Source organism: Meleagris gallopavo, chromosome 1, assembly GCF_905368555.1.
Source record: "Meleagris gallopavo chromosome 1, MGAL_WU_HG_1.1, whole genome shotgun sequence".
In the NCBI taxonomy this organism is placed as follows: Eukaryota; Metazoa; Chordata; class Aves; order Galliformes; family Phasianidae; genus Meleagris; species Meleagris gallopavo.
In genome coordinates, this window is record NC_139404.1 from 77,459,957 (window position 1) to 77,473,376 (window position 13,420).

Sequence of the window (13,420 nt, forward strand, 5' to 3'; positions counted from 1 at the left end):
AACCCATCGCCACCATGCTCACTAAACCATGTCACTACGTCAAGTTAAGACTTTGAGGAAGGAAACGCTATATTATGGCAAAGTCTGACAGAAAAATGCAGAGCATGCACAGCAGAAATGTATGATGCTTACGTCAGTTTCATATGTCGGCACCTATTAGGTAGCCCATGAAATCATCCTTAATGACTGTTGACCTTAGCATCATAAGCTTAAAAGTGGTCTAAACGGGAAGAGCAGAAGCAAAGTAGTGTGCTCCTCTCTGGCAAGAGAGTAGTTGCTGTCACTGATAGGATAGAGCAGCATGCGTATGCAAAGTGGCATTTGAATATAGCTCTACCATCTCCCTCTGGGAGAGATTATCTTAACACAGCAGTCTTGTGTTGACAAGGATATGCACAAAAGGATCCCTCCTCTGTTTCGAATAGGTTCGATCCACTCATTTACTGCTGGATAAGAGCAAAATTTTCTTGTAGTAGCAGAAGCAGTGTAGTAACAGTCCAAGCGGACTCACTGCATGATACATTAGCAGATGGGAGACAGATAGTCTGAACAGAAGTGTTCTTGATTTTCCAGCTTCTTTGTCTGTAAGCATTACACTGATTCTGCAGGCAGTGTCAAGGTTTTTCTGTACTGCTTGTTTCTAATTTCTCCTTTGTTCTTGCTGGGTGTCGTGTTCAGAGAGCCAACCTGACTGCACCCATCTGCAAACAAAATCATGAATGCACATATATGTATTGGTGTCAAGCAGAGACCAGACTGAGCCCTCCAGAACTTGACTTCAGAGGCATTTTGAGGCAGAAAGATCCTTTTGGCTTTATCTGAGATTCCAGAACCCCAAAGTAGTGTCTCCTGAGAGAGTGGAGCTGCTGATGTCAAAGGAAGCTGGACAACCCATGAATGCATCTGCTTGGCCACTTGCCTCCTGACTGCAACCATCGGTTCTTTCAGCAGTGCCACCAAGATAATTTGGAGGCTGCTTCCCTTTGGAAATAAACTGTGAATGGTCCAGGCTATTGGCAGAGGTCAGACATACAGGTTTGGTCTCAATTATCCTCTTAAATCTTTTGAGAGGAGTTTGGAAACTGAATAGTTGTTGCCAGAGTTATTGGGATCAAGTTTTGGTTTCAGCTCCATACTTCAAATGGCCAGTAGATTGCCTCATCTGTATGAAGCAACAGAGAACAAATGGTTCCACCTCCATCCTGGTAGAATAGCAGCCAGTTTTTCTTCAGGGAAGGGGTGTTTCAAGATCTCATCTTCCATAGTTAAAATACGTTCCCAGATGTAACATGAGGGTCTGTGAGTCAAAGTTTTTGCCACTCCTTGATAACCTGAAGGACCATGGAATAATTTATTATTTCAGATAGGATTTTACCCTGAAGCCTAATTGCTGATGACTAAATTTCTGTTATTCCATTAATCTTGATCAGATTTCACATGAATGAAAAGGAGCAATGATACTTTGAAAGTCTGCACAATTTCCTCAGTGTCATGTTTTCTTACAAATAGAATATGGTGTGTACTTTGAGCTTGACACAATGCTGACATTTTTTCCTCGATTCAGAAATTTTGAACTACAGTGTGTTTATGGGGTCTTATGGGTTTTTACTGTATTTTTTACTGTTGAAAGCGCTGGAGCTTCCAAGGCCTGTTTTGGACCAAAGCACACTCCATCAAGAATGGAAAAAAAGGTTCTCAATTCAGTTCACATTTGTCACCACTAAAGAAGTCACCATAATGTCAATTAATCTCAGTTGCAAATTGGCAGCAGCATCTTTTTTCAAAATTAATTGCCACTATGATGACTTTCATAGGGATTTGGATCACAGAGAATCCTTTTCTGCATACTTTTTCATACGTCGTCTCCTGGTGGAGCTTCCATTCCATGTTGCAGACATCAGCTATCAAAGATAGTTGCAAAGATGAGAAACAGTGCATAATTATCACTGGTAAGCAATTTTCTCCACTAAACTGGGGGCATTATCAATCTCTAGTACTGGTCCAGTTGATGCCCACACCTGAAGAAGAGAAAAAGAAAACATTTCTGTAGGAGCTGATGTATACGTTAAATATGTGGTATAAAATCTGCTCTTCAGCAGTCTACGCACAAAACAAAGCCACATCCTGTAAGTCTTCTCCTGAGACTATGTGAAACTGGCCCTAGAAAACTGTACTTTTGTGAGGAACAAAACTCACTGTACTAAAGATAGTCTATAGGGAACAGGAAGGGGAAGTTGTCTCTTTTGGGAAAAATCTCTTGGTGCTCTGGATATAGAAGGGAACGAAAATCAGAAGTTCTAGACCATAGTTTTTTGGATTGCTTATCCACATTAGAAAAAAAATGATGATTTTCAACATAAGATTTTGAAATTTTTTTATCTTGGAGGATAACTGAAGCAAGTATTATCACTAACTTGCTGACTGTCCAATTTGAGTTACAGAGTTCAGAAGAGCTAAAGAGAAGTGTTAATCAGAGTTGTTGTAGATTTAACCATTAAGTCCACAGATTCCCATAATTTGAGCCATATTTATAAAGTATCTTTCTCTGTGATTTACCAACCTTCAGGATACTTTCCTTTCATCCTAAATGTTGTGCACTTTAACATATTACAGTAGCCATCTTTTTTGTGCTAAGTCACATCTCTAAGAACTAGAAAATACTCTTAAAGTTTCCCCTACCAATACAGCAATTCAGCATGAAATTACTTTGGGGGCCTATTTTGGCCTTCAAAAAATTTTACCATCAGTTGCATAATTTGATAATTAGCCAAGGACTCTAGAGAAAAAAACAAACAGCTAGACTCTGTGAAGGCAGAAATGGCTCTCATTCCCCTGGAAGATGAAAGTTTTCATTCCTTGAAAATGGGAGAGAATGAAAGGAGGCTGCGGCATGTCACAGACCTGGTGGCCCTGTTCTGCATCCGTGAGAAACTGAGGAGAAGACATCAAAGCTAGTTAGTTTTCCATCGTGGTAAACATGGAACTCAGAAGGGGTAGTAGTGCCATAAAAAAGAAGTGGTGAAGGAACTTTCAGTTCTTCTGAGGGTTTTGGATTTGAGTATGGGAAAGACAGGAACAGGAGGAAAGACCTCAGGCTGTTGTTTATGCTTACAAGACAAAAGTTGTCATGAAAAGTGGGAGCAGGAGTGACACCTCATTTTGTGGTACTTAAAAACATAGAGGTGCAAGCAGACATCAAGCAGAACTGAGCCATGTGTTCTTGAAGTGGGAACAGATCCAGGCTTGTGCTAGGCCTGGATCTTCAAGGACATGAGATCAAGTGATGAGAATGGCACCATCTGGCCTGATAATCAGTAAGACCTCCTGGCAATCTGTACAACCCCCTCCTCATATACATCTTAGTTTTCCATTTTTGGACTGATATTCCATTTTTGTTCAGCCACCAAAGGTACAGTAACTTGGAAGATGAAGTGTATGTTTCTTAAGCCACACTTAGGGTATATTCACATGTGAATACACAATAGGAAAGAAAATTTACTTCTTTGTTCTAATACATTTTCTTGCATGTATATCATCACATTAATTTACTGCTGTGTCCAAGAGCAGAATATTATGAAAACCTGGAAAGGGTTGGGTTCTCCCTTAAGGGGAGATCCCTTAAAAGGATTAGAAAATCCTTTTATGTATGCATAGATGTCCAGACCATTTAGAAGTAACTAAGAGAACATCTGCATGGATAGGTACCTAAGTCTGTGTTTGGTGCTGGCCAGACACATGCCAGCTCCCAGCCAGCTCCATTTGGAAAGCTGGAGAATTGCATTAGCATGGCTCTGTACCAGACTGAATATAAACTGCCTCTTGAGAGGACTTATTACCTCAATCAAAGCACTATGAGGAGAACTCCGAGACAGACTAGTGGCTACAGCTCCTTTCTCACACCCTCAGGAGCTCAGACATATGCCTGTTGGCTGGTGAAGATGTCAACATATTAGAGAAGGAGCTGTGGCTCCTCCAGGAGAATGATCAGCAATGCTCTTTTCTGCAGTTGTCAGATGAGACTCTGCTATTGTACAGGGCATGTCCTTGGTGCTCAGCCATTCTTGTGCTGACTACAGCTTCAGCGAGTGTTTGCTCTCTTCCTGTGCATTAAGTAAGGACTTCAGGGACCAAGTGGTTTGCATGGAAGAACTGAAGGTGATGGAATCAATTGATGTCTGGAAACATAGCAAGGCATGTATGCTGCAGTGGAGTCCAAAGTGTGATTTATGTGCATCTTTCAGATAAAGAACATTGAGATAAGTTGTGGGTCAGTTGGCTACTGTGATGTCATTCATAAGAGAGATACCGGAAGATTTTCCATGAACAATTGTTTCAGACTCCCTTGGCTCTGATACTCTCCTCCTTAACGTCCCTCTTGCCAGAGGCTCACTTGGCTAACACTAGCTACTGGCAGATGTGTTTTCCAACTACACTGTAGTGTTAGAAGTTCCACAAGTGGCCTGCAGTGTGCAAAACTAGTCGCTTTGCTTTTTGGATGTCCTGGCATACTGAGTGCTTCAGGAGCACTGTTGCCCCTCCTTGTAAAGCACATCATACTCTTGAACTGGTTGTGTCTGGGTCTGCAGTTTATCTTGAAATTATCGTTAACACAAGCTCAGTGTATGTAAAAGCAAAAGCATGTGGAGATGCAGTACATTATTAAGATTTAAGGAAGCATGTGACAGGAAGCAAAGGCTGGTTATAAGCTACTTAAGATGAAATTTTAATGACAATTCTTATCCAGATGAGAAGTTGTAGGTGCTTTCCTAATTTTTGTGGAGAGGTATTCAATTAGGGTGTACAGCTCATATTTCTATATCTTGTTAACAAGAGGAGGGAACTGTGGTGTGGATAAGAATATTTGCTTTTACATGCCACCCTCTCTATGGTGTTTCTCTTTCACCATATTTTCAGTCTTCTTCCCATCTTCCCACCTCACCCATGACTTCTTACTACTCATTCCAGTTTACAAATTTTGATCTTTCTAGCACAAGATTTTTCTCTACCTCCTGTCTTTGGAAATGGTTCTGTCCCTTCAAAGTCAAATTTATTATCACTTGTACGCTCAGATAAAGAGCAGGCTCCTTTCAGGATGGTACCAGGGCTTGATTAAGCTCTGGACATGATGAGTGCCAGAAATGGTCTGAAGATCAGATGCAATGGTAACTAACCACTTTAAAATCATGATAACATGGAGGACAGGAGTACCATGGCATCAATGGTAAATTATGTTGGCGTTGGCAATTATTTCCATGGGCAATAGTGGGTAGAGAAAAGTAACAGAGAAGAATCATTCAGATTCATTTTGTTCTTGCTTCAACGTGGTTTCAGTTTACTTAATCCATTCCTAAGCATATCCTTGTGTATCAGTCTAACTAGACTGGTTTGTGTCCATGCCTTCCATTAAAATGACATACACATCTGTACAACTGAGATTGCAGTATGGTGTGGATATATTATCTGGGCTTGCTGCCATCCATAACAGCTACAGTCCAAGATATAACTTCACAAAAGTCCAGGTTGCTTTTGCCCATACTTCCAGAAAATATGAATCAAAAATATTATTGAGAACAGAATAGAGCTATTTGAATTCTAAAGAAGATGAGCTGAGATGGACCTTGCTTTTTAGTGTTTTCTATCCCATAAAGGATATAAAGATTATTCTGCAAGTGATCAGAAACTTCAATATTCTGCACTAGCTCTATTGCAGTAGAAGTTTGGTATATCTTGTCCTTAATGGTTGACATTTTCAGCAAATCTTTCGAGAAAGCAAGTCACAATGTCTGGCATTTGTTTCTGCTGATAGATCTTTCACTTTCTTATCATGATAAAATTACAGAGATAAAGACCTTTTTTACCTTGAGTGTTTCATAATTACTGTGTTGTCAATTCAGACTTTTATTCTGTTGGCTTGTGAATAGTGATGATAATTAAGAGCAGAATCACTGTAGTACTCCTTTATATATATATATAAAATTAATTAAAAAAAAAAAAAACAATACTAGAAATCGGCATTCCATTAAGTGGAGAAACAAAGGTTTATTTGACCAAAGAAGCTTTCTCTATCTTATAATCTTGACAATAATTATCTCAGTTAGTTACTGTTCTTGGTGGTATTACATAGATTACATAGTACTCTTTTCTCTGGGTCAGAACACGTGAGTATCCCTGCTGTGTGAACTAATTAACTGTATCATTTGTAAAATAAATAGTATATAAAATATTGATAATACTGACGTGCATATATATCAATATTTCGTTAACATCAGCGATACAACATATGGAATCCTTTTTAAAGTTAAAACACATGAGTTAAAATCTTTACATATCCCCTTTATCAGCTTTGCGGGACAGACTGTAGCTCAAAACTCTGTCCAGTGTTCCAGTGTTCCTTGTGTTACTTCTGGCTTAAATCAGCACCACTGCACCATGAGCCATCTAAGAAAACTGTTGAACAGTGCAGAAGTCCAACATTTTTTCAGCCACTTCCTGCCACAAGCCCCTTGAGTGGATGATAAAGCATTTTTGCAGCAGGGCCATACAGATTGCTGACTGGTGGTCTTCCTGGAGTCCAGGAGAGGAGAAAAAGCAGATTTTTTGAATGATGGAGCAATGCTACCTTGCAGATTTTTCCTCCACCCTGTAATGCTCTCTGGCATGCTTGCTTCCATCTCCTATTTCAAAAGGGAAGAAAACCCCCACTGAACAAGAAAATCACAACAAAAAACAGCAGGAAAAACCAAGGGATGCTATTTATAAAGTGAAGGCCCTTGCCAAGAGGGACTAAGTTTTCTAGCGGCCATTTTACCACCCTTTTTTTTTTAAATTAAACTAAGCTGTTTCTTAATGAGACTGTCTCATTTTGCACATGTGATTTCAGGCTCTGAACATCCTCCCATGTGTTTTGTTTTGCAGGAGGCAGCACTGGCACCTCCCCAACAACCTCCAGCACAGGGACTCCATCACCCTCTGCTTCCTCTCACCTTCTCTCTCCATCCTGCTCCCCTCCAGCCTTCCATCTGGCCCCCAACACTTTCAATGTTGGTTGCCGGGAGAGTCAGCTTTGCAACCTCAACCTGTCTGACTACCCTCCATGTGCCAGAAGCAACATGGCTGCCCTGCAGAGCTACCCAGGGCTGGGCGACACTGGCTACAACCGGCTGCAGAGTGGCACTGCTTCCGCCTCACAGCCCTCCGAAAGCTTCATGCCTCAGAGGACTCCATCTTTGATCTCAGGAATGCCAACTCCTTCTTCTCTGCCCAGCAACAGCAAGATGGAGGCCTACAGCAGCCAGCTGGGGTCTTTCCCCAGCTCCCAGTTTCAGTATGTCATGCAAGCAGGCAATCCTGCATCCAGTTCTTCTTCTTCACACATGTTTGGTGGCAGCCACATGCAGCAGAGCTCCTACAATGCCTTCTCCCTGCACAATCCCTACAACCTCTATGGATACAATTTCCCTGCTTCCCCAAGGCTGGCAGCAAGCCCGGAGAAACTCACCACTTCCCAAAGCACTTTACTCTGCTCTTCCCCATCCAGTGGGGCCTTTGGAGAGAGGCAATATCTTTCCACAGGGATGGATCATGGGATGCACATGATCAGTCCTCCCTCCAGCAACCAGCAGACAGCCAATGCCTGTGACAACAGACAGTATGGTGCTGTTCAGGGCTCTTCCTCACAGATGTCTGTGCACATGGTCTAACCAGCTGTGCCTCTCCTTGGCATGGAAGGCAATAGGACCTGCATTGTTTCCATGGATAAAACCATCCTAGTACCTTTTTGCCTTCAAACTTATAGAGAAACTAGCATTGTAATGATAAATTAGAACACAAACCATCTAGGTATGCACCACCAAATCTTGTGGAAAACCTTCATTGACAGCCATTGTTGAAATCCAGGGCCCCTGGACCTGGTATGGAGTGTCTGCTCCTTCTGGACATTGCAAAGAGAAGGGCAGGACTTTAATGAGAAGCTGGAGTGAAGAAACCAAATATACAGTTTATGCATTAACTCTCAGCTAGTGTGAGCTCTCATGGTGAGAGAGCTATTTCCTTGTGCCGTCTTCTCTGAGTGTTGAAGAAAGGCAGTCTCCCAAGACTTTGTCCTGAAGCTGTACTGCCCATGATGGGCCAAAGCTTTAAATGCCTTCCCCTTCCTGAACTGTCCCTGGCTGCTGAAGCAGCTCAGCCTGTTTCTGAAGCCATCAGTGACCTATGGCTCCTTCTACTGTAGCACAGGAATGACACTGCTGAGTTGGAGCTTCTCTTCCTAAAGAGGTTTCTGTACTTTCATTGCAGCTCTGCTCGACCAGTGTTTTCTTTTTGAGGGTCGAGCCTACCAGTACTCAGTCTGCAGACAGAGATGAGAGAGAGGAGAGAGAAAAATTTTAACTCGTAAGTGAGTCTCAGACACGAGCAGGGTTTGAAGCTTGACACAAGCATCTTTGAAAAGATGCACAGGGGGAGAAGGAGATCAGCTCTTACTGACATTCCCTAAAGGGATGTACTCAAGCCAAAAGAACAAAAGCCTCTGTGGGGAACATGTGTCTTGTAGCACTCAACTCAATGGGAGGAAACTCCAGACTGAACTCATGGGGAAGAACAATGAGAAATGAGCGCTCTGCTCTGCAGCAGTACAATGGCCTCCCTCACCTTGCATGTAAGAATTGCCATAGAAAACCAATAGCATTTCAGTAACAATGAGGTCGAGTATTCTCCAAATTCCTGCCTGCCATGGGATCTCTGCTTAACCAACTTTCTTTTATGTTTTATTTTCTTCTGTTTTTTTTTTTTTTTCTTTTTTTTTTTTCTTCTTCAGATCCTTTAAAAATAAGAAAACAATTGTAGCTTGGTGCAAGCTATGCATTTAAGTTGTGTGAAAATGCAAATACCAAGTAACAGAACACAGATATTATTGAGATTTGTTGTGAGGTGTTGTAGATAAATGTATTTATATGCCTAGTGGGGGAGTCAATATTATGAATATAAAAGAGGGCAATAAAAATGGTATGTAAAATATGTATGAAGAAAAAGGTGTATAAAGATTTGCCCTATGCACGGAACTCTGTTTCTAAGTGCCAAGCACAGAATGCGCTAAATAAATCTTTGCAATTGTTCCTTCTGTGTTTTTTATTTTTGTTTTTATTTTTGTCTGTGAGGCTTCTTTAACAGTCTTCTAGAGACATAAGTTTTCAAAGTACTGCCATGCATGCTTTCACTATAGAAGAATTAAAAATATGAAGTAGAGGTGAAGTCCAGGTACATTGTTTAAAGAGAATGCAAGCATCTGCATGGATTTGTGTTGGGGCAGATCACTCAAAAGGAGTGTTAGCAGTCAGAAATACTGTTCTGCAACTACCAGCCCAGAAATTTGTTTCCCGGGAAGACCTAAATAAATTCTTGATGCTTTATATAACTTAAATCCCCAATATCGATCATAATGAAATCTCTTGTAATATGAACAATTCTCTCGAGCAGTCTATCAGCTCAAGTAATTAGTAAACATTCCCAGGAGCACTATTTACAGTAGAAGTTCTCTTCATTAGTTGGGATTTATTAGGTGTCTGCTTTCACAGGAATTGTGTCTTATGGACTGCTAGAATTATTATTTTGATTGTTGAAGTCTAATAAAAAGTTTTTCAGAGCCACTTTTCACAGTTAATATGTATAAATAATAGTTAAAGATACTAGTATAATTTTTATTTCATTTTAAAATGTAATTTTGAGGTATTTGCCAGTTTACAATTTGCACTGCATGTCATTGAATCACAGAATCATAGGGGTTGGAAGGAACATCTGGAGATCATCTAGTCCAACCTCTATGGAGCAGGCTCCCTACAATAGGTTACAGAGGAAAGACTCCACATGAGTTTTCAGTATCTCCCGAGAAGAAGACTCCAGAACTCCTCTGGACAGCCTGTTCCAGTGTTCTGTCACCCTCAAAGTCAAGAAGTTTTTCTTCATGTTTGTATGGAACTTCCTGCGTTTCAGTTTCTGACCATTGTCCCATTTTCTGTCACCACCAAAAAGATTGTGATCCCATTTTCTGACTCCTGCATTTCAGATATTTATAAGCATTGATGAAATCCTCCGTTATTCTTCACTTCCCCAGACTGAACAGTCCCGGTTCTCCTTGTGGCCCTCCTCTGGATTTTCTCCAGTAGTTCTGTCTTGAACAGAGGAGCCCAGAACTGGATACAGTACTCCAGATGTGGTCTCACCAGTGCAGTGGAGAGGCGGAGGACCTCAACCTGCTGGTCACACTTTTTTAATGCACCCCAGAGTAGCATTGGGCTTCTTGGCCAATGGACAATTTCTAATATGAGATTGAAAACAGTGGGGAAACTGAAGCCCCACTGATCTGCCTGTAAGAGTTATGACTGCAAAGTTTACAGTTCTCCTTGTGTAAAGTAAACTTCTTATCTGAACTAAGAAAAAGAACACTAAAATGGTAGAAAACCCTGAAAGATAAATTCTCTGATGGTTATTAATTTTTATTTCTATAGGGGAAGATAAACACACAACAACATTCCCAGTACTGTGCCTAGTCTGTCTGACGATATTGCAGATTTTACTGTGTGTAGCCTTGGATGCTTCAGAAAAGGGCTGGAGCGATTACTGATGAGAGAATATGTTCTTCCTTTCACTGTCTTCTGTTTACTCTAGGAAATTCAATCTTGGTTTAAAATCAAAAGAGAGTCGTATAGCTATCTAAAATCCTTTCAGAATCTTTAAAAAGTACTTTTAATTCCGTGCTTTGAGCTTTGCTGTAATTTCAGGTTTGACTCAATCCTGTGGCAACAATTTCTGTATATTAACATTAGTAGGAAATGCTATTTCTTTCTGCTGGCCACTTCCATTAGATAATGCAATCCTGACAGGAAAGCATAAAGATATTGAATGATACACACATGCAGATCAGGAAGTTCTGTTTCACAGACAGGACACCAAGACACAGTCAGATTTTCAGAAAAGTGTTTCCTTGCCCAATGCATCTTTTTCTCTACTTCCAGTGCCTGTTTGGAGATGATGTCCCAGAAACACATAGTCTTGGCATGTGGCATGAAGGAGAGTTATTCATCTGTGACATGGCAGGATGTAGCGCCTGCCACCCTTCTTTATTCACTCTCACTTCTTTGAGACATTAGGGGGAGACTGGGAGAAATGTTATCTGATTAACTGCTGCCATACATAGTCAGAATCACAGAATATCCCAAGGCAAAAAGGACCCACAAGAATCATGGAATCCAATTCCTGGCTCTGCACAGGACTACCTAAAATTCAAACCCTATGTTTGAGAATACTGTCCAAACAGTATTGAACTCCAGCAGGCCCAGTGCCATGACCACTGCCTTGAGGAACCTGTTCTAGGGCCTGACCACCCTTTGGTAAAGATCCTTTTCCTAATCCCCAAGCTGACTCACCTCTGACACAGCTCCAAGTGGTTAGTTCCTATGGCAAGGCTGCACCAGAGAAGTGCAAACTCCACAAGTATTAGGCTGTTCTATCTAGTTCTCAGAGAAGTGTTTCAGAAAGTTTACTTAATCTTGTGAAACTTTTAAACTCTGGGCTGCTATTCTTTTGTGCTTTTGAGACATCAAAGTAACAGCACTTGGCCTATGTTAAGATGAAGTTAGAAAGCCTCCCACTTCCCATTGGCACTGTTCTAATGAATGCTGTTAAAACTTTTGAGGAAGAAAGGAGAGGGGAAGGAAAGGAAAAGGACTAAGTGATTTATCCAAATTCATGCAATAAGCACTTTGTGGTCCTGTAGTTGTCTCCTCCACACTGCTCCAGGCAGTACAGGAAGGAGATGGCCTCAGGCAGGGCGGAGTTCTCAGTTTCATAACCTGTTTGAACAGCAGGGGCCAAAAGAAGCTGCCCTCATATGGCATTTGCCTTCAGGATCATACTAAGGCCAGCCAAGAGCCACTGTCTTATCTTACACCCAGGACAGCCACAGCAATCCCATTTCTTCTACAGCAGCAAAGTTAATGCAACTATTCCCTTTCTCATGCAGAAATAATGCTTTTCTCCACCAGCCCTTTTGAACAGAGGTGGGATTTGCACATTTGCTTGGATGTTACGAAAAAAACATCTACACAAGACAGCAGAGAATTTGCATGCACGCAGCTGCCATCAGGAAAATTTTTGTATCTGTTGTGTTTCCCCCTGTGATCTCTTGTTTATCTACAAACATTAATGCAGAAGTGCAATGATGGTCTGGCATTCATGTCTGAGCTCAGACATTTAGTATATCTTGCTGTACTATTCATGATCTGTTCCCAGGAAATGTGCCTGCTGCTTGCTGGCTGTGGGACAGATCTCTACTCCTGGCAGGAGAGATCTTGGTCCCACACCGTTTTTAAGCAAAGTAACCGAGGGTATTTTCATGAAGTTCTAGAATAATAAAATAACCCAAGTTCATACTGAAATTCAGCACACCTTTCTGTCAGAACAAAAGTCTTCTGCTTCTCCAGAGAAGCAACTACCTCCGTAACTTTTTGACATCTCATCAAGGCCCCATGGAACTTGGCTCCCTCCACTAGGCTCCTCCGTCTCCCAAGAACAGCAGCTGAGAAGAATCCAGTCCCTGCCTTCTCCTCTTCCTCAGGACACACTGAAGAAGGGATTTTAGGAGGGGTAAGGGCAAGAAACGGAAAGGAAGGGCTTGTATATTTCTTAACAGGAATTAGATGTGCCATGTGAGCCCACAGGGTGTTTCTGGAGTTCCAATTTTCCTGGCTAATGGTAAACTTACAGGATGGAATGCTCATTGTCAGAAGTGAGGCAGCCACTTGGGAAAGGTGGCCAGGCTCCAGTACCCCTGATTGGGTCAGAGTTTCTTTGCAGGCTATCTGAGAGTGAAGGATTGCATGGATCTGTCCCAGAAAGGTGGATCGGTTTCATCAGTCCTTCATCGTGTTGTGGATTCACCTCCACAGGTTCTCAATTGATCTCAGGCAGGTCCACTTCCATGGACTCAAGGTAATTTCTCCTGCCCATTAGCCACCTCTACTTGGTGGGAGAATACATCATACTCCCTTCTTTGAAAGAAAACTTCTTGTATACCTCACAGTGTAATACCACTGGCTGCTTCCAGTCAGCAACTGTCATTCTGGTATCAGTCCCCATATATATACGGCTGAGAATAGAAGGCAGTGAGGTGGCTTGGGACAGCAGAAAGCCATGGTGATGAGATTCTAAGAGTGTCCCATGCTGATCAAAACACTGCAGTGCTGGGAGTTGGGGCCTATGGCCTGAGAGTTGCCTCAGTTTTGAAGGAGGAGGAAGGGAGGAGGTGCCTTTCCTGAGAACAGCTCCCCAGGAATGTTTTGCTTGCCAGACAGAATGGCTGCCCCTTGGCCAGACACAGAGACCTGTGGAGTGTCCAGTCTTCAACCTCTGTATGGAGTCCCCTCAA

At 41.8% G+C, this 13,420-nt stretch overlaps 1 protein-coding gene across 1 annotated transcript in view; it reads left to right on the forward strand.

The window, feature by feature from the left end:
* The window catches only part of TBX15 (T-box transcription factor 15), an 87,532-nt gene extending 78,414 nt beyond the window's left edge, over positions 1 to 9,118 (forward strand). Inside the window, exon 8 of the mRNA XM_003202683.4 lies at positions 6,916 to 9,118. Within this exon, the coding sequence (XP_003202731.1) occupies positions 6,916 to 7,700 (785 nt within the window). The 3' untranslated portion in view covers positions 7,701 to 9,118. The remainder of the gene's footprint in view (positions 1 to 6,915) is intronic.
* The last annotated feature ends 4,302 nt before the right edge of the window (positions 9,119 to 13,420 follow it).